Consider the following 27676-nt stretch of genomic DNA (forward strand, 5'->3'; position numbering starts at 1 on the left):
GCTGAGTTGCTGCAGTTGGATTCTTAACCCACAGTGGGAACTCTTGATAACTGTTTCTTGAAGTTAGGGATTGCCGTCTGGGAGGAGAGGGGGGATCCACTCTGAAAGAATGTCCTCATTTTCATTGTTATTGACATTGTGATGCCAATTTTGTATTTCCACCCGCAAGAGAAGGGGGTGAACATACATGGATATGTATCATCATACGTTCAAAGGGGTGAGACTGCAAATGTTCATTCAATGAACCAAGCATATGTATTGCTTCTCTTCCACATGCGAGGTACACTGGCACCTACATGATGCTCATTATGTTGTGATGATCTTACTGCTGAGTGGTGGTCCTGGTCTGGCTGTCTTATGATGACCTCTTGTACTTGACACATCACTGTCTCACACAGGCTGTTCATGGCCCCATGGACTATCAAAGCTGGATACTTTATATACATATCTGTATTTATATTTATATGCATATATAACTGGATCACTTTCCTGTACACCTGAGACTAATGTAGCATTGTAAATCAACTATACTTCAATTTTAAAAAAGCAAACACATGGATACCTTTCATTGTACAAATGGGAAAAATGAGGCCTCAAATTGGGATGTGACCGAGATAGGAATTTGGACTCACTGACCTTCTCCCTCCCCACAACACCTCCCATCTTATTGACTGATGACAGTGTGGCTCATCTTTTTTCTTTTTTTTTCTTTACATGCGATCCCCAGCCTTATTCCTCTACCCATGGATCAATGAGTCAGAGGAAGTGAGCTGGGCGAAGCCAGGGTCGAGGAATTAACGGTGATTGAATGTTCCATCCTCATGGAGCACAGAGTCCTATTTTGTGTGCTCTTGGCTTCTGAAAGGGCATCGTGCCATTCTTTTTGTAATGGTGGCCTCCTTCCATTACTTGTGTCAGGTGCTCTTATTTCTTCTTTCCTGGGTTCCTTATAGCTCTTATACCAGCTCTCTTTTTGCCAAGGCTGAAGGTGACAGGGACAAGAGAGTGCAAAGAGCCAGGGCAGGAGGTCTGACCTGGAATCAGTGACTTCCTCTCCTCAGACCATCTCTCTGGGCCCTATGAGCACAGGTATCTTCCCCAGTGGCCCCTCACTCTTACCCACACCTGAGTCTTTTCAGAACCTAGACACTGAGATTATTGACCTCCATTAGTAGGTCTCTGCTTCTTTAAGATAGCTCTTCTACTGATGAGGGAGCTGTTGGGGAGAAGAACCAAAAAAACCAAACTCAGCACCCATCCACTTGTATCCCTTTGTAGAAACTAAGCCACTTTGGTTCTTATTTGTCATTAACAAAATGGAGCGATTACTCTGCTTTCTCATTGGATTATTGGCGGGAAGAGCAAACACACTTTGTATCCCCCAGTCTCTTTGGCATCAGTGTGTAATATTTCGATATCAATAATGGAATCTATCATTATAGCAACGTACTTCTAGATTCCAGTCATCCCCTCAGACTGTCTTCTTTCTTTTTTTCCTCTCTCTCCTAGTCCTTCCTCAAATGCTTTTCTTTATATCCATGGGGCTCTTTCAAAATCTCTTTCAGGGGATCCCTAGAAAGTTTCCTCCCCTAAGCAGTACCCCACCTCATTTTTTTTTTCAGTAAGATGAGCAGGTGCCAAGCTGTTACAACCCTCATCATTGTGTATCTGTGGCATGGGGAAGTTTGAGGGAGGAAAATGGCATATTAGAGAGTGTTTTTTGTGGTTAGAGCTGAGGGGATGATGTAAGGGAGAGGTCTCTGGTATATACTACTTGGCAGTAGTAAAAAGCAGGAGAGTTTTAAAAATTGTGTGTCTGTATCAAAAACAAAATGTTGAGGAGTTCCTTGCTGGCTCAGTGGCTTAAGGATTCAGCTTTGTCACTGCCGTGGGTTACAGCTGTGGCACAGGTTTGACCCCTGGCCTGGGAACATTTGCATGCCATGGATGTGGCAAAACAAAACAAAAACAAAAAAACCCTTAAAAAAACATAAAATGTTGAATTTAAAATGTAAGTCTTATTTTCCTACTGGTTCACATCCACCCTAGTTTACATTTGGGATATTATTAGCTAAGAATTGGGGTGAAATATAAATACTTATTCGCAAACAACACATTTAAGATAAACATTCACACTTCCTGTGCAGTTTTCTGAATGTCTAATAACATTGTCATATGTGTATCCATGAAGTCTAAATATTGCCTTTGTGTTAAGCCAGAGCTTCTCAAAGTGTTTGCTTCACTTTTTCTCAAAGTGTTTGTATGCCTTACTAGAGAAGAGAGTGAAGGCATGTGAGACCCAGGAATGTCTCACGAGGAATGTGAGACCAAACCTGAAGAAACCTACTCAAAAACTGTGGTTCCTTTGAACCCCTATGTCTTATCTGAGGAAAAAAAATACATGTGAATGTTGTATTTTATGGCATAACATAACTAGGTTTTATTTACTATAAATATGTCTTAAATGTTCTACTCTCATATTCTAGAAATATTGCCAGAACAGTGTATAACATGAAAATATAAATATTAATCTGCAACCCTAATAAAACCGTGTCACATGTGGTTCAGGCCCAGACATGTAACAAAATACAGTTTAAAATCACAGACAAAAACCAAAAAGGGAATCTCTTCTTTACCTACTTTTTCTCAAGGATGTTAAAAGGGATCCAATCCATATCTCCACACAGAAGCACTTCTCATATTCCTTTTTCTTTCTTCCAGGAATAACTCTCCAAGGCATCATCCACTACTACAAAATATTCCCTCCATATCCATTTCCCACCAGCTTTTACTGTCTCTACCATTAAACTCCCCTTTTCTCAGCTCTTTATGGTATGGTTTTACTTAACCGTTCTAGCAAAGAATTTCTCCTCCTTTCTGTCTAGTCTCTGATTCTAGGAATAGGCAAAGATCAGATGAAGCTGGGGATTAGGATGGTGGAGAAAGGAAAATTGGACCAACAATGACAGCATTCTCACTGGTGGGCCGAGAGAGAGGGACATCCCTAAAGATTCCCATGTCCATAATTTATATTCTATCACATATGAATATAAAAATAGAAATGTTTTATTCTATACTCTGTATTGATCAAAAGTCTGTGTATCATTTGGTTCATGTATTACTGGATGTCTAGGGTATTGTATCTACAACTGACAATCATTTTTTGCCTTCCTTATTTATGACTATGTCCCATGAGTGTGTTAGTGATAGAATATAATATTTTAACTCAAAACTGTGCTTTTAATATAAATGTAATATTTAAAGACAGGTTTTTGGAGCCCATGCAAAATTTTAAATGCCTCTTCTATTTCTTTGATGACACATTTTGTGGAAAATAAGGAACTACAGAGACATATTTTTCTTGATTACACCATCATTCTGTGAGCCCGTGTAGCTTTATGACAAATATTGGTTGTTCTTCCACCATTATCACTGAGGAAACTCAAGAGCTTTGTTTTGAGCAAATGGAACTTTCAAAATAGACATGATGAAAATCAGCATTGGATTTTGCTTCAAAATCTTTTTATTTAAGTATTAACTATGATCAGATTGTATCTTATTTTGCAAAGAGACAGAATAGTATTGCTATTTTTGAAACCAATTTAAATTTAATCACTGTGTGTACCTTTTCATTGGTGTCATATTATATAAAGTATTTGTGACTAGGATAAAACAACAAATTAGACTTTTCAATTAGTAGCATTTGTTTCACAGGTATGTATAGCAAGTGTCTTTTATACAAAAGGCTCTAAGGTAGGTGTTGATGGGGAAGGGGAATCATAAAAATATGTCAGGCAACAAACTAGCCTTCAAGGATCTTAAAAAATTTATGGAACTAATAAAAAAACATTCCTACAAATAATTACATTACTGAGTGAAAAGTGTTAAGCGCCTTCAGAGAGGTTTAGAAGAAGTGTTTAGAGCATCTTGAGAAGAGAGAGATGACTTAGAGATGGGACAATCAAAGAAGGCTCACAAAAGAGGGGGCAGTTAACCTGGGCATAGATGGATGAGTAATATTTGGATGTCCAGAAACTTGGAAGAAGGACGTTTCAAAGAGAAGGAAATCTTAACAGAAGCAGGAAATGTTAGGTATGGGACGTGGTTCTTTGGCTGTGCTAGAGGGAAAGAGCAATGGAACATGTGATTGAGAAGATAGCTTGGACCTTCTTAACACAGTTGAGGAACTTAGGGCTCTTCAGAAAGAGGTAGGGACTCAACGGCAATGACAAGTAGAGTGGTGACACAGGACTCTTGTGGTCTGCCGGTGGAGAAGGTACAAAAGGCAGTCCAGGCAGAGGCTAGGCAGGCACAAGGATAAACAGTCGTGAAAGGATATTGGGTGTCCTCAGAATAGTGAGAACTCAGGTTATGGCCTGAGTGCATGTGGAATGAGAGGGGCTGCAAGACAAGACAAGAAAGGAAGGTCACAGACAAATGCCAAAAGGAGTTACATGCCAAACTCAGGAGTTTGGTGTTTACCCTCTGCAGACAGAGGCACCAACTGAGGGTTTGTGAGTAAGGTAACTCTGTGGGCCAAGTGGAGCCTTGGCTGACTTTTTCTATATATGGCTGGATCGTAAATATTCTAGACTTTGTGGACCACATAATATCTCTGCGGCATATTCTTTTCCTTTCCTTTTCTCTTAAGTTCTTTCTTTCCTTTTTTCCTTTTTTTTCCTAACATTTTTTAAAATGTGAAAACAATTCCTTGCTCCTCTGACCATCCAAAATCAGGCCTCAGCTGCTTTTGGCCTTTGGTGATGAAAAGACGGAAGTGGTGGCTAAAAATCAGACACAGGCTTTTGTGCAGAGAGCAGAAGAGGGCCTGGTCTAAGGCAGTGAAGATAGGGATTGTGGCAAGGTGATACATGCATGAGGAAATACATCTGAAATAGAATTAGTTGTTTGACTATGGAAAATTAGGGAGAAAAGGACATATCAGCTATGATTCTGAGAATTCTTGCTTGAGAGTCCAGGTAGTAGAGCTGCTGTTACTTCATACCAAGACTATGGGGGAGTTTTGAGAGAAGGTGGATTCAGTTTTAAAACTGTAGAGGTTGATGTATCTATGGGTCATTCAGGGGAAAGGTGCCTGAGGACAGTTGGCTCAATGGGTCTGAGGCCTAGTTTTCTCCCCTCTACAACATGTGCCTTGCAGGGAGCCTCTGAGGTAGCAGATTTTAGAGTCTGGAGTGTCACATGAGCCTACAGGATAGGAAGGAGCTGGTCCTTAGGGAGCTCAGACTGACAGCAGGATTTGGGAAGAATTGGAGAGGCTGACATGGGAAGACCAGGTAGGATGCTCTTGTGATCATCTAGGGGAGAGGAAGTAAGTAGTATCTCAGATTGGTGGCAGTGGAGCAGAAAGGTGACAGATCAGAACAACAGTATGGAGTAGAATCACAAGGATTTGGCAATATATACATGATGGGGGGAGAAGCCTCATGCAAGCACTGTCCTCAGATTCCAGTGTTGTGGGATGATGCCACCTCTATTCTGTTCTTTTTCTAGTTCTTGTCTTAGAAACCTAGCTAAGTAACTGAAGCTCACAGAGCATATAATCTGACTCACTCCTTTCATGGCTTTCAACTTTTGCAAGTATGTTCTTTTATAGTACAGTAAAGGAGAGCCATGTGCCACCTGCAAGATGCTTTGCATAATCTCCATTAATCAGGAAAGGAAAATGTAAAAAAAAAAAAAAAAAGGTAGAACACTTGGTTAAAGAGTTTTTAAAAGATTTAAGATTTTGCAGCTAGGTTATGTCTTGACCAAGGGCTTTAAAATTGCCTATAAGCCTAAATTATGCTCACATTCAAGGTAAACTTGCATGTCGCCAGCCTCTCTGTAATTTGCTACACTGGATCTCAACAGTTGCTTGTGGCCTTATTTTAGCTCATCTTCCTTAGCATGAATTCCATTGAGTTCCATTGATCTATGGTAACTCTGTACATGTGTCTTCCCAGTGCACTTAGCTGCTGTGTTAAAAAACACATATAACTACCTCTGTGCAGTGCACCCACTCTAACACTCAAGATGCTTGGCAGTTAGATCAGAAAGGGCACAACACCTTTTTTTGTCTGTTTGGCAATTAACCATTCACTGGCTTTTTTTGTTGTAACATGCACTTCCTTTCTCTTGTTTTCATTCAAGCTGTGTACGCCATGGAAATTAATGTGGAGAAAGACAAACAAACAGGAGAGACCAAGATTCTCTCTACATCCACCATTGGCCCAGAGGGGGTCCATCAGAGAGGAGTCAAAGTCTTTGATGATGGTACCAAAGTAGTGTATGAGGTGCACTCAGGAAGCACCATAGTAGAAAATGGAGTTCATAAATTAAGCTCAAAGGATGTAGAAGAGCTTATTCAGAAGGCTGGACAATCAAGCTTAAGAGGAGGGCACGTGTCAGAAAGGACTGTGATTGCAGATGGAAGTCTCAGCCACCCTAAGGAACACATGCTCTGCAAAGAAGCCAAGTTAGAAATGGTCCATAAGTCTAGGAAAGATCATTCTTCTGGGAACCCAGGGCAGCAGGCTCCAGCCCCCAGCACTGAAGGGCCAGAGGCAAACTTGGATCAGCCAGTCACCATGATTTTCATGGGCTACCAAAATATCGAGGATGAAGAGGAGACTAAGAAGGTGCTAGGCTATGATGAAACCATCAAGGCTGAGTTGGTCCTCATTGATGAAGATGATGAGAAGTCATTGAGGGAGAAGACAGTAACAGACGTATCCACTATTGATGGGAATGCAGCTGAGCTGGTGTCCGGGAGACTCATCTCAGACACCACAGAGCCCTCATCCCCTGAAGGGAAGGAAGAGAGCCTGGCCACGGAGCCAGCCCCAGGTACCCAAAAGAAAAAGCGATGTCAATGCTGTGTTGTCATGTGACTACTTCTTTCTTCCCTTTTCTTCTGGGCAGCCTCTGTGCTCTCCACCACTTACGTAGACCTCACTGTACCACTAACTGCAATACTGTGAACTGGAAGCAAACACCTGCCTTGCCTTGCAGTTGGATTGCTTTGATCCCTCTTATTTTTTTCCCTTTCATTTTTCTCCAGTTTCCTCAGCTCAGAGACAACATGCATGTGTGTGCTTCATTCTTTCCAAGAACTCACTTTTCCTCTAAACCTTTCCTTGTGTCTTCAAGAGGGAATCGGTTCCTTACTGCTCAATTGGAATGGACTCTTCACATCAGCCAGTGATCTAGTAGCCTTAATTCACTTGAATGGAACTGAAACCGTGGGCACCCGGGGTTTCATTTTGTCGTGTGTTCTATCACGTAGTCACACATCGCCACGTCACTGATTTCTCACTTGCCGTCCTTGCTGTGGATCTTTGCTTTTATATCTTGTGTGGCAAAATGCTATGGGCTCTAGCTGGTTGCTAGTGTAGCCAAAAGTGGACCTTACTTAGTCTGTCCAATCTAGGGTGATGCTTTTTGCTGCCTTACATAAGCTTCCAGGTTACAGTATTGTGCATCTATGGCTTTCCTTCTGTTAAAAGTGAAATGAAGTTGATGTAAAAGAAAAGAACCCAGCGCTTGTCACAGCTGAATTGTAGGGACTGATTCCATAACCTGCCCATTAGCAGCTGTCTCTCTATGACTTAATTGGTGGGCCCTTTATATAAGAAGCACCATTTTTAACTTTCTAAGGACATGAAACAAGCATTGTTTTGAGCATCAGTCATGATCTCTAAATTTAAGCAAATTCGTGAGCCTTGCTTCTATTCTCTAAAAAAAAAAAAAAAAGTAAATTTTTATAGTTTTCTTTTTCACAGATTTTTCTGATCACATTAATCTATTTTCAACAAAGGGTCATTTTGAGGAGTATCTCTGCAGTGACCATATTTCTAAAACAGTTCTTCTGACCTACTGTGGTTGCTGTGATGCTTCTGCTCCACTGTGGATGGTGCTGTACCTGAGTTAACTCTTCGTCTCACCTGCCCTGTTGATTACAGAGCCTTACATCTGGACTCTTTTCTTTCTGTCCCCACGAGAAAGAGAATGTTTCCCATATCATCACCATGTAGGTTTATCTACCCCACAAAATTACACTCTAAAATGTAAAAAATGTTTGAGAGATTAAGAAAGCCCTATCTTCTCAACCTTAAGTATTTTAATGGGTTCAGCAAATACTGACTGAGTGACACATAGCTGAGCTTCTTCAAGCATTGTTCTTTCAACTTCTGGAGATTCCAGAACATCAAGGATGTTTTTATCTAGAACACAATGAACAATTCTTTAAATGCTTAGCATTCCCCTAAAGCAGACAGCCACAGATATAATAAAACCAAAGGGAAGCAATGTAGTAAAATAATACAAGAATGAAATAAAGCTGTAACATTGATTTTAAAACAGAGACATCTTTAAGTTTTTTGCCCAAATGTCCATAGCATTATTTCAGATAATTTACAGAATTATCATGTTCCACAGAGCATAGTTTCAAAAAACATACGTTAAGATGAACTATATCAAGTTTAACCTCTTGTGGAAAGTAAATAAGGGAAAAATAAGATGATCTTGAGAGAATTTTCTTCAAGAACCAACTAAATATGTCCTAAATAGCTTTCTTAGTGCTAAATCTAACTATTTGTTATTTTAATTTCTTGACTTGAAATTATATTTATTCCAATTAGAAAGGGGAAAAATTTTTTTTTTAATTTTCAAAAGTAATTTCCCCCCCCAAATTATGTCTTTAACAAGCACAAAGTAAGTCATTTTATCACCAGTAAGTAAATTTTTAAAAAATTCACAGAGGGAAAAATAACGAGCCAAGTTCTACTTTCTAAGATGATTCCATCCATGGCTTGGCTTTGAACAGCTGAGAGAATGATCCCTAAATCTCAGGTTCACCAAAGCAGCTGTTTTTGAATAAAACTGCTCTATTACCTGGAAATAATACTTGTTCTGCTGCCTATAAACCTCACTACTTTCAGCTTCATGCTCCTCAGTAAATGGTCGTTTAAGCATCATTTAAACATTTGTAGAAAATGACATGCCCAATAAACCTATTTACATAGAAAAGGAAACAGCTTCCATGTTTTGGACAATCTCTGACTTTAATAATTCCTTTAGAAAGAAACAATCTAAAAGGTTACTGTAGTTTATCCTTTTTTTTTTTTTTTTTTTTTTACTCACTTGGGGATTGAAACTATTCTACATGAGTTTTTAAAAGCACAGTTAGTGAGTGGAATGATGGAATTTAGCCTTGAGCGTGCTGTTTGATAAACAGAAGCAGAATCTTCCAGGACAGATCATTCCCTGGGAGGACCTCGTGTCCATCAGTGAATCATTTTCTCACCAAGAAACTGATCTGCACCTCTCACTACAGAACACCACACGTGAAATCTGAAAGACCAAGGATAATCTGCAAACTCATTTATCAATAGTTAGTATAGGGATTAGCAAATTATATGAATTTGAGTTCTCGCTATACTTTTACTGCTAAAGCTTAACATTTCAATGGGTTTTCAAGTAAAATATGTTACTTTTATTAAAATGACGGGTGGCCACAGTAAATGAAGGTGTGTTTGAATATGGCATATCTATTTGCATAGCTTGCATTGTTTTCCTATCATCGCAGGGGATTCAGACTCAGCCAGTACTTTTATGAGACAAGACCTCTAATCCCACCTGCGGCGACAAGGAACTCCCCTTCATAATGAAAATATAAACAGAATTGTGTTTGTGAACATTCTGCTTTCCTGGCTGGTACTGGCGTTTTCTCTGTAAAAACGTTATCATGTGTGGTATCACACCATTTAAAAATACAGGGTATTGACTTATATCATCAGACTAATTAGAGAATCAATTATAAAGTTGCAAAACCATGGTCATTTTGGAGCTCATGGTTCGTGGGACTTTCTTTTAAAATCACGTAATCAGAACCCTTTTAAATGGAAAGAGGAGAAAGAGGGGAAGGGGGGATGTTTCATCTGCCTATAAATAGATTCTCAATGGCTTTGAATTAAAGATCCTTTAAGAGTTAACATGATAAACTTAAACCTTACATATGCTGATAAATCTTGATGGCTTGTATACCCTTGACTTTCTTTTTTAATGCCAGACAGAAAACTAAGAGGATTTTCTTGTTTTATTTTGTGCTTCTTTTATCCACAATGACGGTATGTTCCTTATGTAAGCAAAATCAGTTGCTTCTAAAAGTGACTTGACAATGTCCAGTGATGTCATTTAATACTGAGTAATGGAGAGGATAAGGGGCTAGGGTATTCCTTTCTGGCCAAATCCCAAACATGGTTTCTTCAAATTACTCAAAGGCTTTCAGAAAACTCAGATTCTGGAGTTTGATTTGACTCCTTTCTGAAATGTTAATGATGTGTATCTGCTTCAGTCCATTTTGCTTTCTGGTGATAAACGTGTATTTTTCTACATGTGAGGAGGCTTTTATTTTGGTTAGGGTCAAGTTTTTATAAAAGGGGGAAAAAACATCTCTCTCTAAATTCCTAGAGAGACAACCTCATCTCTGGTATAAAATGTTGAGGCCAAGTCTGAAAACAGCTTATTTTCTTGTCACTTCCTGCAGAACTTCATTTCAAGGGACCACAGAACACCTTTGACAATGGCCATTTATTTAATGCCACCAAACCAATAGGTGGCAAAAGAGGTGAAGGGAGTATGGGAACATGGCAATAGAGGAGGGACTGTGGCAACTGGCCCTAAACCAGTCCTTCCTTTCTAAAAACTTAACCCTGTCCATGCAAAACACAGATGAACATAGACGAAATATGCACGGAGGACTTTCTTTTGTTCTCACTTAAAATCTAGAAGCTCAACCATCTCTGTCTGTCACCAGACTCGCTTGGGGAGTTTAACCCACCAAAGGGCCCGTTCCCTGTGGGAATATTCTCATGTCCTGCAGTGTAACTTTGTTTACAACGAAAACCATTCCAAGGCGAGAACAGTTTTACAGTTGTACTTGGCAGCATGCACATTCATTACTGAAACCGTGAATTCTCGGCATAGCTAAAAGATGAGTTTCAGAAACTTTGTGAATATGCGATCTTTTAGAAGCTCCTCAATTTATGACTCAAGGTATACATGGCTCCGCTGATTAGGATAGAACCAGAAAGTGTCTTTCGTCCTATTGGATAGTACAACCCAGCAGGTCCAACGGAGTAAGAGTATACATCACAAAATAGCTCCAGGGAATGAGCAAGGTGGCCTCTTGGATTCCTACTGCCAGTTCACATTTGTTGTGTGAACCTCTTCTCGTCTTATCAGGAAAACTTCCCTGCATTTTCTAGGGCACAAGAAAAGTCCTGAGGAGTACAATGCTGCTAGGTGTCTATATTTTCATAGCTTCAGCAACCTCCTTAAGCAAATTCCCATTTTAACCAAAACCAAAATACGTATTATTTGAATGTAGAAAAGGCTAGAATAAAGATTACATCCTAAAAGTTTCAAAGGGCAATTTCGCTGGGGATCCTTAGACCAGCCTCACCCCCTACCCCTTAATTTTTATATGACTTAAATAGACCTCTGTGTCCCCTCCCTACTCCAGTTTAAAATATAAAAGTCTGAACTGTACTACATACATACGAAAAAAAAAAACCAAAACAAAACTTGCTTTCAATGTGAAAATATGTCATTTTGGGGACCACAGACTCTGCATCAAAGATCTGGACAGCCTTAACTTTTGTAAAAATTTTTCAGTGCTCTCTTTTACTAGGCAGGGAAACAAAGTGTTTCCTGAAATGAATGACTTTTTTATATTTTGTGACTATTTTCTAAGTTTCTACAGGTTCATCTTCTCCCCATCTTGCCTCTTACCAGTCGCCTGGGGCTATTTTTTGCAAGTCATTGCATTTTTATCAAAAGAAAAGGTATATATCTCACAGACCATAAAATCCCCCCTAGATGTCAGGCAGTCCTTCTGGAGTAAAGAACAGAAATACAGAAAGAAAAGAATGACAGGGTGGCTTTTTTTTCCCCTATGGTTAATGTACTGTATGGTATATATGTTTACAGAATGTATCTGCCTTGTGATGTTAACTTAATGAATGACAAAAAAAAAAAAAAGTGTTCTGATGTGCCATTTGAACGTTTGCCTTAGCATCGCTGTTTATGTTCTTCTTTTCTGTCCTTCAAAAAATGCAGGTTGTATTCCAAAGCTGTATAAACACAACATTCTCTTCCCCACCCCTACCCAGCCCTCTCTAGAGCTGTGAATTTCATCCCAGGAGCCTGAGGTATAACCTTGCAGGTCTGGCTCAGGAGGAATAAAGTAGGCAGAGCTTGGGCATTGGCTCTGCCCATCTCCCAACCAGACATTTCCTGTGTTCCTGCTAAGCCTGCACTATCCCACTCTGACATGCCTGGGCTGTGCCTCCTAGAACGTGTGACCTCCTGGGGGTCCTTCTGCCCTTGAGGGAGGCGAACTCGTGGACCCCCTTCCTAGGTCTGGGAGCCTATTTTCAAGCACAATTGGCATAGCTTCAAAAGCGGGAGAGATGGACTCAAATGGAGCCTGACCTGAGGGGTGCACCCATTCATTCTACTCTAAGCCGAGTGACATGACAGTGGATGGGAGTAGGAGTGGCGGTAAAGATGGAATATTTTACATTTAGGTATTTTTTTAAGGAAAAAATATTTTTATAATGAAATCTATATGCATCGTGAAGCTTGAGTTCGAACACACCCTTGATCGACTGAGTTCTTTCTCCATTCCATTAAGGCAACTTTTTGCTGAGTTCCATAGCACTAGCCCAGACCTTGGGGAGCATGAACATGCCCTTGACCTGCCCCAGAACCACCACTGCATGGAATCCAGTGTTTCTCAGCAGACCTAGGTTGTACAATCAAGCTTTCTATACCTGTCATTAGATAATATATCATATGGCTTGATGGCTCTCTGGGCCACACCTTGCATAATATAGAATGATCTTTCGGAAAGAGATAGCTGTTTTAAATGAAAGCCAACGCCAGCAGCTATCAGGTTCCAACCCTTTTACATATTTAAGGAGTAATTGCTACATTTGATTTTAAGGGATCACTCACTATGGTGGATTTGAATAATATAAGTGAAGTGGTGAGTCAGAAACTAGTATTAGCCATCCACCTAATATATACAATATTCATAAAAGTAGAAACCAACAATATAAAACTTACCAGGTATTATCAGCCTTGTAAATATCAATGGGGCTACATCCTCTTTGCAGAGTTAAGTAGAGACTGGAAAGGGTTATCCTTTTCCATCCATAAAGGAGATACCAAATTTTCAGACTTTTTGAATTTTTCCCCCAGTTTTGTGCCAAATGTCTTGAGTTCCCATCACAGTCCCACTCAAGTTCATGAAGATCTTCACCCAAACCAGTTCCTCTGTCTGACAGAGCAGGCCAAGCCTCAAGATCTGCTCTCTTCCTGTGTTCGACTCTCCTCCTAGGCAGCATCCTTTCCTAGGATGAGGTCTTTTCCTACCACCCTAAAAGACCAGGATCTTTTTTCCAACAAGACAAGGTCAAAAATTCTCTCTTCATTTCCAGAAAAATAACCCCTCTGATTCCCATGCAAATCATTTTAATTTCCTTTTTTAAATTTTTTTAAAATTTTATTTATTTTCTTATTACTCAATGAATTTATTACATTTATAGTTGTACAATGATCATCACAATCCAATTTTACAGGATTTCCATCCCACAACCCCAGCATACAATACCATTTTAATTTCTTGATCATCAAAAATCCCTCTAACAGGCAGGCATGAACCTTAGTGTCACGGCAACAACTCCAGAAATGAAAGAACCTATGTGATTGCCTGAGGGTGGTACAGGGGAGCCCATTTACCCTAGCCTCTTGCTATTCTCGGAACCTCGAAGTTTCCAGAAGAGGTGGTCAGAGGCATCTGGTCACTTGGTTTTGCAACAACAAGACTTTATGTACAAAGAGGCTACCAGGCAATGCCTGATCTGAACTATACCTTGTGCAGCTCCCACTCCAACTCTGTGATATCCCATTCTGGCAAGTGGAAAGAGTGCTATCCTTGGTGGGGTTCTGGAATATTCTTTCCTCCTTGCAGCTCCTGACTTAAGTCGACATCATTCAGGGGTTCCAGAAAATGTTGTGTCTGATGCAGCTTTTCAGTGAATGTAGGTTGTCGATGGAATGTTCAGCTTTAGCAGCTCACTCGGCATGAGTGACATCTCTGTAAATATATCCATTTGGGGGTTGGTGGGAGTGGGGTGGGGTGGGAGCCTGTTGTGCTTACTCTGAATTAGACTTGCTGGGCTAGCTGCTGTACTTTGTAACCTGAAGTGTACTTTGACTGTTCTGTCTCCTTCAGATGAAAAACAAAACAAAAACCGACTTCAGAAATAACACTGCCAGCGACAGCCGAGGCTGTACTTGTAGCTTCTCTCTGTTCCTCTGTACAGTATGAATAGACAATAAACTGCCTTTTCACTGCATCTACCTCTGTGTGTCTGTGCCCAGATTCTTTCCCCTTCTCACCTGCCACAAGTGGACCTGAGGCCAGAGCTCGTGGGGAACACCTTGGAATGCTCACTAAAACTAAACACTAATCCAGTGCTTTTCAAATTTAAGCATGCTTCAGAATCCCCTGGGGGCACCCGCTAAGAATGTGGAAGCTCAGCCACCTCTCTGGAACTCAGATTCAGATTCCTGGTGGGGCTCCGGAGCCTGCATGTTGAACTGATGTCTCCAGGTGATTCTGGTACACATGGTACCCAACCTATCCAAGGGTTTGGATGCCCTTCGGTGGAATCCCTGTGGCCCACCTGTTGCAGCTGGTTTCCACATTAACCAATCTTCTAACACCCTCTTGCACATCTGTCTCCACACCTGTCATCTCTTTTCTTGTTCCTTATAAACCCCAGCAGTGGCATTGACTGTGATCCCGTGGGTCAAACTCGATCTGCCCCTTAGTTGAAGTAGTGAGAGCTCATCCCGTGCGACCATCTAAACGGGAACCTCTCAAGACATGTGGGGACTTTGTTTCTCTTCTTTAATGTTGTATCCTCCTTCTCTCAGATCGAGTCAGCAAACTGTTCCTGTCAATGGCTGGGTCATAAATATTTTGGCTCTGTGGGTCACATGATTTCTGCCAGCTACTCAGTTCTGCCAGAAAGCGGCCATGCGCAACATGTAATTGAATGAATGTAGCTCCGTGCCATACACTTTCTTTACTGAAATAGACTCTGGGCCAGAACTGGCCCTTGGGCTTGTAGTTTGCTGACTCCTGGCCTCAAGCAGGGCCTGGCACATAGTAGGTACTCAGTGAAAAGTTAAAAAATTATTGCCGGAAAGAATGAACAAAGGACACAGGTGTGATGATGACACCTGAAGAGCTGTCATAGTTGTTTTCTTTGAGGATATGAAATAAATGAAATTAGTTCAGGAGTTCTTGTCTGTTTGGGTTCCATAGTAGGATTTTTTTAAAATGTCTTTATGCATGGAAGGTAACTAAAGATTGAAACTTGAATGGTACCTTTTGGACTACTCAGACTGCTAGACTATAATTAACAAGCATTTCAACCAATAGACCTGGGGTGGTCCCTGGGGATTTGCACACTTGATCCTAGTGTTTGTGGAGCTATGTCTTATGCAGTGAGTGGCAGGGCTTTCTTGACATTATTCTGTTTGTGCATTGAAATACTCCTTAGGGTGTGGGCATGCAGGCTGGAACCATGGTAGAAGAGCATTATACGTCCTACGACTCTTGTGCATACCAACAATGACACACTAGTAACGTGTAAAGTTGTGTGTTGACATCTATCGCCAGTGTTGCTATGGTATTAAGGGGCATTATATTTACACAAAGCACTCTGTAAGCTGGAAGTAGATGACAAATGTTTGTTTGCTTTAATGAGAAAGTGTTCCTCTAACAAAGGTCTCTGTTTCCCAAATGTAAAGATTATAGGCTGTTCAGATGTGTTTCAGAACCAGTATAAAAGGGAAGCTGCTATTTCCTCTGCTGGGTTTGTGACTGCCTTTGTATTATATTGAACCATACGAAGTCTCCATTCAATACACTGATAATGTTGAATATTGACAGTTCTATATAGTTCAATCTCATAGCTCTATTCTGGGGATCATTTCTTATCAGGGAGGGCAAGAGATAAACTGTAATTATAGCAGGAGGAATTTAGATGAGGAAATAAGAACTTTGCAAGGGGACATAGTTCCATATTGCCAACTTAAAACTAGGCACTTCTTGGAGTTCCCATCATGGCACAGCAGAAACGAATCCAACTAGGAACCATGAGGTTGCAGGTTCGATCCCTGGCCTTGCTCAGTGGGTTAAGGATCTGGCATTGCTATGAGCTGTGGTGTAGGTCGCAGACCTGGTTCAGACCTGGCGTTGCTGTGGCTGTGGCGTAGCCAGCAGCGACAGCTCCAATTAGACCCCTAGCCTGGGAACTGCCATATGCCGTGGGTGCAGCCCTAAAAGACAAAAGAAAATAAAACTAAACTAAACTAAAATAAAATAAATCCTTCCTGGATAGGCTGGATTTCCTTTAGTTTTACCTTGGCCCTATGAAGTAGACATTACTACTATTCTCCTTCATATGTGAGGAAATTGAGTTACAGAGACAGTAAGTACCTTGCTGTCCAATATAACAGAGCTAAAAATTGGAGTGGGAGTTGAGAAACAAGTTTCAAGTTCCATTCTCTTTATTGTCTTCCACACAGAAGGCTCTTGCTACGAAAGCGGTGTGGGGATACAGCTGAGATGATACAGAAATATTTGGAAAATGGAGCCATCTATGCCAAAAAAAAAAGAGAGAGAGAAAGACAAAAATGGCACCAGTTCTTATTTTGTACCTTTATCTACTCAAGCCAATGCTCTGTAATAACACTGCCCTCCAGAGGATGGGAGGTATCTCTGCATCACTTCCTTCCCAAAGGAGGAACAGAGGACTAGTCACCCTTATCTGTTCTTGTGGAGTCCTATTATTCTTCCTGACAGTTCTTCCTTCCCCATTCATAAAAAGGCTTAACAGAATTTAAAATCTAGGAATGGCACGTGCATCTCCAAATAAGCAAAGGTGGTATTATTGTTGTTGTTAATATTGTCATTATTATTTTGCCCATCATAAGAACTAAGAGAAACAGAGCCCTATGGCATCGTCCAAGAGCCTCTTGATCTAGGATGTATCTATCACCTTTCTGCAGCCCCCAATAGAACACACTGTCTCCCTAACAACCCAGCTCCTTTTCTGCTTTTCTCAAACAGTGTCAAATTCTTCACTATATGCGTGTCACACAAAAATCAAGATTTGCTCTTTGGAAGTTAAGGCTGTAAGATCTCTTGAGTTCCCACTGTGGCGCAGCAGGTTAAAAATCTGTGTGCAGTGGCTTGGGTCGCTGCAGAGGTGCAGGTTCCATCCCTGGCCCAGGACAGTGGGTTAAAGCATCTGGCATTGCTACAGCTGTGGCATAGGTCACAACTGTGGCTCAGATTCAATCCCTGGCCCAGGAACTTCCATATGCCATGAGTGTGACCATTAAAAAAAAAAAATTAAAAAAAAAAAAAGATCTCAAAGAGATCTTCCAATGCAGAAGTCACAAAATGGTTATCAACCAGCCGAATCTAATCTGTGGTTATGTTAGTTTTGCCTGCATTGTGTTTTCAAATCATTTTAAATTCACTGTCAATAATGATAAGAGAAGTGTCATTTAAAAGGTGGATTTCTAGCTTCCTTTGACATTTCAGAGGCCCTGTCAGCAATGGACCAGTTTTCCTGGTTGACAAGTGCCTGGAGCTGCTGATGGCTGCCCCTTTAGAGGAGTCATACTCCCTTACCCACACATCGCCACCACCACTTTCTGTTACTTTCCCCTTGGCCGGCTTCCTTGTTTATATGACCTGTCTGGCACCTGTTGGCATTTGAGTGTTTACTCCTAATCTACCATAATCTACTCATTTTATGGCTGCATCCCAGGTGAGACTTACTCATAGTGAGACAATGGCAAAGCCAGAGCCAGAGATGAAGTCTCTTGAGCTCCTTTGGAAGAAGAAGGCTTTGCACTGGGTTTGGGTTTGAATTTGATGGAAGCATTCAAAAATTTTGAACAGGGAGTTTCCGTCGTGGCGCAGTGGTTAACGAATCCGACTAGGAACCATGAGGTTGCAGGTTCGGTCCCTGCCCTTGCTCAGTGGGTTAATGATCCGGCGTTGCCATGAGCTGTGGTGTAGGTCGCAGACACGGCTCGGATCCTGCGTTGCTGTGGCTCTGGCATAGGCTGGTGGCTACAGCTCCGATTCGACCCCTAGCCTGGGAACCTTCATATGCCGCAGGAGCGGCCCAAAGAAATAGCTAAAGACAAAAAAAAAAAAATTTTTGAACAGCCCAGAAGCAGAAAACCAACATCAGAATTTGATGCTTGTGCTTTTTAATAGAAGAACCCACATGACTTTACAATGATAGATTATCCCAAGGCTGCTGAGCTCATCGACAAATCAAGAGAGAAACAATTCATTTCCTACAACTTACGGTATATAGATTATTCTCCTCTCTACTCCTTAGGTTGAATGAACCATGTCATGTTTTAAGAACTTTGTGGCATCATGTTTTGTGGCTGAAAGTTGCATTCCTGGAAAAATAAAGACTTTGTAGTCAACTGTTGACTAGTTCTGGGACTTCATGTCCCTTCTTAGGAAAATTAACAAGAGGCAAAAGCTATATGTATTGAAATTTAAGCATGATTTTTTTCTCTTCCCTCCTAGTCCTTAGCCTCTTATCATGCTCCTGAGGTCACGTGGTCACAGAATATTAATATTCTCTAATGTTTACTTCCTTATCTCAGCAAGAACATTGACGTTTCAAAGAACTGATGAAATAAGGATTTTTCCTTCTATGACTTATCATCAAAAGTCAATGTGATCTGGTATTTTCTTTTTAAAAAATTTTTAATTAAAGGCTAATCAAATTTAAGATGTTAGTTGTATGTTCCAATGTTTTTTCCCATTTCTGAGTCACTGAGTATAGAAAAATACGAGCAGCAGACCTAGCCTTTTCAGGCCAGAGTTCTCAGGCCAACCCAAGGACAACCTGGAGGTGACAGAAATCCTGCAGTCAGTGTGAATTATCCATGCTATAGCCCATCAAATCCTGGCTCTTCAATAGCTTATTTCAAAACAGAGGGCAAGGACCAATTCAGTCATTTCTTCTTTCTCTGAAAGGCTAACTAAATCCTCACTATACTCAGAGATTCAGTCTCTGATGTGAGATTCAATCGCTTACTTTAACTCAATTTTTCCTAAACTTAGACTTTGGTATCACTTTAATTATTTTTGTCCTGTGTGTATATTACCTGTGGACCATCATTTACTATTTTAACTATTTTACTTAAAAGGTAACTTGATAGCTCTACCTTAAGTAGGTAGCACATGCCATAAAAGTAACTATTGAGGGAGTTTCCATTGTGGCTCAGCAAGTTAAGAACCTGACATAGTCTCTCTGAGGTTGCAGGCTCGATGCCTGGCCTCCCTCAGTGCGTTAATAGTCCAGCATTGCTATAAGATGCAGCATAGGTCAAAGATGTGGCTTGGATCCAGTGCTGCCATGGCTGTGGCATAGACCTCAGGGGCAGCTCCAATTTGACCCCTAGCCTGGAAGCGTCCATATGCCACAGGTGCAGCTGTAAAAAGAAAAAGTAACTGTTGTAAGTGTAAATCAGCATTATTAATTCCCAGCTGCACAGAGTTTCCTAGTAATACACACAGTTACCTGAGACCAACTCTTTCATTCTTAATGGAAGGACTAACCAGTTAAGTGTCAAAAGTATACCTCCGTCTTTTTAATCAGATGGCATGAAAGAAAATCAAAACAGTAATACTTCTCTCACTGTGTGGCTCCATGACATTTAATGCTGTGCTTATCTACACCTAAAATTTTGGAAGCACTACCTTACTTTATTGCATTTAAAAATCTCAGCTCCTCATTTTGAAGATTAGGATAAGAAATACAAACCTGGATTGCTCAAAGGCTCAGGAAATAAGATTAGAGACAGAGAGCTGGGCTTCAAACCCAGGTCGTGGTGCTTTCAAATTCTGATACACCAGGTGCCCATCATGCTGTTCCTTTCATAAGGAATGAATTGCATACATCAACAGCCAACTTAAAACTCTCCAGGAAAGATCGGCCGTAATTTAAAGAAACAAAAGTAACATCTGTTCCAGCTAGAGCAGTCTCTGGCATAAGCAGTTTTTCACGGGTAGAGTCCGGATCTATTTGGGCTCCGTCTGCCTTACTTGAGCAAAGTTACACAATCAGACGTGAGTTTCCAGATGGAGGAAGAAAGTGATGCAATAGACAAGCATGCAGGCGGATGGCAGCCTCCGCTGTAAGTCACTCCCGCCTTCAGCTTCAGTATCTCTTCTGAGCTCCAGTAAGCGAGAGTTGTGCTCAGCAGACCTCTCGGTTACGTCTTGTAGAGTCAGGGATTTAGTCAATGCAGGCTGTCAAACTGGCTCAGCGCTAGAGACTAAGCAGAACTTAATGGAAACAGAACCACTCAGAGACATCACAAGATTTCTTTTCCTTCTCTTTCCTTCCTCTCCCATCCCCTTCCTTTCCCTCTTCACTCGTCCCTTCTTTCTTCTCTTCTCTCTTCTTTTCTATCGAATGAGCCTGCTTTTGACCTGTGGTGCACTCCCACCTGTAGGATGAGTTGTACTTCTCAGAAAGTTCAGTAATTCTCCCAGGAAGCACATTCTCTCTGGTTCTCATTTCTTGCTTGGTACACATTCGAATCTGGAACATTTTCTTTTTCTTTTTCTTTTTTTTCTTTTTATTATTAAAGCATAGTTGATTGACAATGTTCTGTCCATTTCTGCTGTACAGCAAAGTGACCCAGTCATACATATATACATTCTTTTCTCCTATTATCTTCCATCATGTTCTGTCACAAGTGATTGGAAAGAGTTCCCATCATGCGTGGCTCAGTGTTAATGAACTCGACTAGTAACCATGAGGATGCAGGTTCAATCCCTGGATCCCGCGTTGCTGTGGCTGTGGTGTAGGCCAGCAGCTATAGCTCTGGTTCAACCCCTAGCCTAGGAGTTTCCATATGTCACAGATGTGGCCCTAAAAAGACAAAAGGGAAAAAGTTCCCTGTACTCTACAGCAGGACCTCATTGTTTCACCATTCTAAATGCAATAGTTTGCATTTTCTTAAAAATATAATTATACTAGGGCCTCACCCTAGAGATACTGATCTAATCAGTATGGGTGAGGTCGGGGGCATTTATTCAATGGCTCCAAGTGATTCTAATGGGCAGTTAGAGTTAGAAACCACAGCACAGAAGAGCCCAGAGCAGGCAGGAGTGATCCAGGCTGAAATCTTTTCCTCAAGTCTGCAAAGCAAGAAAAAGAAAAAAAAGTAGGCTTTGGTGTCTGAACCAAGGTCAAGTCCTGAGTCTGTCATTGGTCAGCTCAGTAATCTTTGGCAATTTATTTCAATTCACCAAGCCTCAGTTTCTTCTTCTATAAAATGAGAGTAATATCTACCTTAGAGTTCCCATTGTGGCTCAGCAGTAATGAACCCAACTAGTATCCATGAGGACATGGGTTTGATCCTTGGCTCTGGTCAGTGGGTTAAGGATCCGGTGTTGCCGTGAGCTGTGGTGAAGGTCGAAGATGCAGCTCAGATTCCAAGTTGTGGTGGTGGTGGGGTAGGCCGGCAGCTGTGGCTCCGATTTGACCCCTAGCCTGGGAACTTCCATATGCCGCCGGTGGGGCCCTAAAAACAAAAACAAAAACCCTACCTTGTAGGGCTTCTATTAGGAAGGTTTTTAAGTCTTTTTTTTTTTTTCTGCTTTTCCTTTTCCTTTCTCTCCCATTGCAAAAGAAAAGTATTTGAGGAAGCTTGTAGGAAAAAATGCAGCCAAAAAAGAAAAAAAAAAAAAGAAAGAGAGAGAGAAGGAAATCAAGCCAAGAGAAAAATGAGATGAACCTAGAGGACTTAATCGAGCATAGGTTTCTGAATATTTATGTCTCTTTCTCCCATTTGTTGGAGCAATTCAGCTTGTAAAATGTACAGCAAAAACTTATGTTATCAACCAAACCACTGAATTCTAAATTCTTGGATCTGTTTTAAAAGCAATAAAAACATGACATGATAGAATTGGCGTTTGGGGTGTGAGGGGGCCTGGGCCTGGGCTCTGTCCCAGGCATGTCATTCACGGTGTGACTTAGAGGAGGTCCTTTTGCTTCTCTTGGCCCCAGCTTTCTCATTCTAAAGTGAGTAATTTGGTGATTTCCCATTGTGGCTCAGTGGTAATGAGCCTGACTAGTATCCATGAGAATTCAGGTTTAATCCCTGGCCTGGCTTATTGGGTTAAAGATCCCGAGTTGCCATGAGCTGTGGTGTAGGTTGCAGACCTGGCTTGGACCTGCGTTGCTGTGGCTGTGATGTAGCTTGGTGGCTGTAACTCTGATTTGACCCCTCTCTTGGGAACTTCCATATGCTTCGGGTGCAGCCCTAAAAATAAATAAAATAAAATAAAATCAGTGATTTTACTAGATGACCATTAAGATACTTCTGAGCGACATTCTAGGTGAATGTCAGCATCAAAGTCATTTCTCCATAGTTTTTTTTTTAAAAAGAAATACAGCAGGCTGAGGAGTGCTTTTCCAAAAATATCCTGAAATCCCTGGCTTTTAAAATCGAACTCAAAAGCAATCTGCTGTGGCCCTGGCCTGGCCCTGAAGAGTCCCTGGGCAAATCCCTGCCTTGTTCCAGGGTCTTTCCAAGCCCAGTGCAAAACCAGTGGCCAGTTTCCTGGATATGAAATTCAGTGGGCAAATGCCTGACTCACCAAGACTTATGGTTCACCATGGTTGAAAATAAGAACTTAAATTTCCTTTAAAATATATAATCGGGAGTTCCTGCCGTGGTACAGTGGGTTAGGATTTCGACCACAGAGGCTCAGGTCACTGTGGAGGCTCGGGGTTGATCCCTGACCCGGGGGCAGTGAGTAAAAGGATCCGGCTTTGCCAAAGCTGTGGCGGAGGTTGCAGCTGTAGCTTGGATTCACTCCCTGGCCTGGGAATTTCCAGACACTGTTGTTTTAACCACAAAAAGCCATAACCTTCATTCTATAAATAAATAAATAAAATACATAAACAGACTGGCTTTATTAGGGGCTAATGCCTGACCTCTGCATGCTCCACTCTTTCTTAACCCTGAGAGACCTGGAGGGTCGGTAAATACATGCCTAGAGCCTTCTGGGAGGGGACTGCAGAAGCCACATACGACTGCTCATCTATTCTAGGTGGTTTTTTTAAAAAGGAACCTCAAGGAGTTCCTTTCGTGGCTCAGCAGTTAATGAACCCAACTAGGATCCGTGCGGATGTGGGTTCCATCCCTGGCCTCTCTCAGTGAGTTAAGGATCCAGTGTTGCCGTGAGCTGTGGTGTAGGTCTCGGACAAGGCACCGATCCTGCGTTGCATGGCTGTGGTCTAGGCTGTTGGCTACAGCTCCAATTTGACCCCTAGCCTGGGAACTTCCATATTGCCGTGGGTGTGGCCCTAAAATAGCAAAAAATAAAAATAAAAAATACAAAAAGGAACCTCAAGGATTGGAGCAATAGGACAATGCTTCTCTTCCCCAGACAGTGGTTGCTCTGGGTAAAACACGAGCTCCTCCTCTTGTGCCCCATAGCTGAGTGTCCAATGTGACAGGACTTGCCATCAATAAACCAATTCCGTTCCTTATCAGTTCTGTGTCTTTTAACCTTTGTGCCCTGCAGCATGCCACAGACAGGGAACTAAGCCCAGGCCTACTGGTATTGATGCAAAAAGTTTCAGAAGCAGTAGATCAAAAGTTAGGCAGGGAAGTTCCCAGTTGAATGTGGTTAGTCGGCTGAGGCTTGGTTGAGGACAGTTGGGTTTCGGGTCTTCTCACCTTCTAGCAGAAAATTCCCCTTTCTGAATGTTGGAAGGAGAAGTGGGAATTCTCAGAGTATTTCCTGAAGCCACAGCTGGGTAGTGAAATCCTTCGCTGCAAGAGCAGAATCCTTTATCAGGTCACCACCAAGGCACCCCCTGACTTCATAAAACCAGGTATTGCTGCTTTCTTCTTTCCTTCCAGAATCAAGATCAAACTCTTCTCCAACAGACTTGTAGTTGCCAAGGGGGAGGGGGAGGGTGTGGGATGCACTGGGAATTTGAGGTTAGTAGATGTGAACTATTACATTTCGAATGGATAAACCATGATGTCTTACTGTAAAGCCCAGGGAACTATAGCCAATCTCTTGGGATAGACCATGACAGAAGATAATATAAGAAGGGGAATGCATATGATTATATGACTGGGTCACTTTGATGTACTGCAGAAACTGGCACAACATTTTAAATCAACTATACCTAGAAATAAAGAGGAAGAAAAGAAAGAAAGAAGGAAGGAAGGAAGGAAAGAAGGAAGGAAAGAAAGAAAGAAGGAAAAAAAGAAAGAGAAGGAAAGAAAAGAAAAGAAAATCAAACTCAGTGGGTCTGATGGCCAGAGTAGCTTCCAGATCTAAAAGAGCATGATTGTGTAGCTAAATAAAGGCCAGAAATGCCTTGAGTGCAGATTTTAAAGACATAGGATGAGGAGAATGTCATATAGTCTCTATGAGCTTCAGGCCATATGTGAAAAATTTGAGTGGGTTATTTTATGCAAAATAAACTGAGTCCTTAGAGAATATTAATAATTGCCCAAGATAAAGAAAAAAATTAATCTTCAAAGAAAAGATTTATTTTTTTCTTCTCTCTGAAATTCAAAATTTGGGTTTTTTTTTGTTTTGTTTTTTATTTTCCCACTGTACAGCAAGGGGATCAAGTTATCCGTACATGTATACATTACATTTTTTTTTCCCCACCCTTTGTTCTGTTGCAACATGAGTATCTAGACATAGTTCTCAATGCTACTCAGCAGGATCTCCTTGTAAATCTATTCTAAGTTGTGTCTGATAACCCCAAGCTCCCGATCCCTCCCATTCCCTCCCTCTCCCATCAGGCAGCCACAAGTCCATGATTTTCTTTTCTGTGGAGATGTTCATTTGTGCTGGATATTAGATTCTAGTTATATCATAAGGTATTTGTCTTTGTCTTTCTGGCTCATTTCACTCAGTATGAGATTCTCTAGTTCCGTCCATGTTGCTGCAAATGGCATTATGTCATTCTTTTTTATGGCTGAGTAGTATTCCATTGTGTATATATACCACATCTTCCACATCCCCTCCATCTCCCTTCTCCACCAAACTTCAGTTCCCATGGATTCCTAACATAGGTGTGCATTTTTTAAAATTAAGGAGCCTACCCCCACCCTTCTCTGGCCACATTCATTCAGCTTTCCTCTTGCTCTCTTGGACATATCTAGAAGAGTTGCTTTCCTTCCCACATACTGGAACATCTTAGTCATCCAGTTAAGCCAAGCTGAGGATCTTCCTCTCATTCTGCCCCCTGCACCTGCCTCAGACCCCCCTTATCTGCCCTCCCCTGGCCTCTGAACTCTTGCTGTCCTCCTTTGCTGGGGCCTTTACTTGGGCCTTCTGTATTCATATAATGAAAGACTCACTTAATAGTTCCAGAAATGGATCTGGATCAGCATCTTTTCTCTCTTAATGTGTTGATTTCACCCTGAGAAACAGACTTACAGACGATGGGTTAAAAACACAATCAAGGTTTAATGCCAAGACTTGACAGGAAGGATGGGGCAGGAGTCCTTGCCAAAAAAAGGGAACTCCTATTTTTGTTTCTCTCTCCTTGTCAGAAAAAAAGGGACGGATATTGTGCTGAGAGCCATGGTTTTCTCCTGTCTGGCAAGAGGAGAGCTTGTATTTCCATCAGCAGGTTCTAGGCAAGTTTAACAGCAGAGCATAGACAAAATAGTTTTCCTGTGCCTCATTGAACAAGCGTATGTAGGTGTGTGGGAGCTTACTACCTTTTTGGAAGTGACTAGACAAGTAGATATCAGACAGCCAAATCACCCTGAGGGTGACCAGATGTCTAAGGATTATGTTGCTGAAATACACCAGTTCTGGCTGATGGGAAATGGGACTAGAGTTTCCCAGCAGGGCTGTTCAGGTTGCTCACTGCATAATCCTAGAGGGCTCCATGTACATAGAATATAGTGTCAATGGTGCCCTTAGAGTTGTGTAGTGCACAACATGCCCACTGTATACACTTAGGTAGTAGGTTAAGTTCTTTGAAACACAGATGAAAATCATCCAGAAACTTATATACAAACAGAACATTAAACCCGTGGTAAACTTGCTATAGTATGTCAAGTTGTGGGACCCATTTTAACCCTAAGGACTATAGACTTTAGCTCTTCAGAACAAATAACCAAGAGCTACTCCCAGGAACCAGGCCATTCTTTCTTGCTTTTCTCCAGTAAAGTCTAGCATGGGACTAAACACAAGGTATGGGTGAATATTTCATGGTGTCAGAGCTGAAATCACGAACCAGGATGAAGTGTGGAAGGCTAATCGCTCTTCTTTCTCTGACAGAGCAGTACTGCCCAGGGACAAAACATTCACCAATGGGAGTTCCCGTCGTGGTGCAGTGGTTAACGAATTCGACTAGGAACCATGAGGTTTCGGGTTCGGTCCCTGGCCTTGCTCAGTGGGAATCTCCATGTGCCTCAGGAGCGGCCCTAGAAAGGGCAAAAAGACCAAAAAAAAAAAAAAAATTTCACCAATGGCCACTTAGGAAGGTTTCTCTGACCAGAGTGTCCATCCATCCCACTTTGCACATGGTTCCCCGGCCTAATTCTCAGTAGTCTTCCAGTGGGGCTGGTCAAGCACTGGGCCATGCTACCTCCAGCATGCAGATGGGTGTCTCTGCTTTGTCAGCCATCCCCACCCCTGAGACGGGCCTTTGCTTATATTGATCCTTTGGCAGTTCCCCATGATGGAGATCCAGTGCTCAAGGCACAGCAAGAGCCCTTTACCCAGAGTGACAGATATGAAGGTTCAGTCAGAGCATTGTGGGAAAGTCAGCCATCACATCATTTCCCTTTTTTTTTTGTTGTCGTTGTCTTTTTGCCTTTTCTGGGGCTGCTCCTGAGGCACATGGAGGTTCCCAGGCTAGGGGTCTAATTGGAGCTGTAGCCACCGGCCTACGCCAGAACCACAGCAATGCAGGATCCGAGCAGAGTCTGCAACCTACACCACAGCTCACGGCAATGCCGGATCGTTAACCCACTGAGCAAGGCCAGGGATCGAACCTGCAACCTCATGGTTCCTAGTCGGATTCATTTACTCACCACTGAGCCACGACAGGAACTCCTCATTTCCTTTTTTTTTTAATTTGCCATTTATGCTCAGTTCCATATTCCTGAGGGCCCTCAATGGAGAAGAAGAATTGTCTTTTTTTTTTTTTGAGCCATACCTGTGGCATATGGAAGTTCCCAGGCTAGGGGTCAAATCGGAGCTGTAGCTGATGGCCACAGTCACAGCCACAGCCACAGCAACACGGGATCCAAGCTGCATCTGTGATCTACACCACAGCTCACAGCAACAACACCAGATCCTTAATCCACTGATCGAGGCCAGGAATGGAACCTGCATCCTCATGGATGCTAGTCAGATTTGTTTCCACTGAGCCACTATGGGAACTCCTGAAGAGAAAGCATTAAAGCAAGAAAGTAGAATAGTCTCAGACCCGGTCCTTATTAGCCAGTTAGAGACTCAACAGAGGAT

The 27676-nt window shown here is 41.7% G+C and overlaps 1 protein-coding gene across 4 annotated transcripts in view; it reads left to right on the plus strand.

Annotated features, from left to right (window-relative positions):
* PALM2AKAP2 (PALM2 and AKAP2 fusion) overlaps positions 1-27676 on the plus strand; it is a 366754-nt gene that overhangs the window by 136339 nt on the left and 202739 nt on the right. For 3 of the 4 annotated variants that reach the window (XM_047768121.1, XM_047768123.1, XM_047768124.1), the window contains exon 7: positions 6154-6849. The exons of the other annotated variant lie outside the window; for it this stretch is intronic. In XM_047768121.1, coding sequence (XP_047624077.1) covers positions 6154-6849 — 696 coding nt within the window. The remainder of the gene's footprint in view (positions 1-6153; positions 6850-27676) is intronic. 4 annotated transcript variants of the gene reach the window in all.

Source organism: Phacochoerus africanus, chromosome 2 (genome assembly GCF_016906955.1).
Source record: "Phacochoerus africanus isolate WHEZ1 chromosome 2, ROS_Pafr_v1, whole genome shotgun sequence".
Taxonomy (NCBI): domain Eukaryota; kingdom Metazoa; phylum Chordata; class Mammalia; order Artiodactyla; family Suidae; genus Phacochoerus; species Phacochoerus africanus.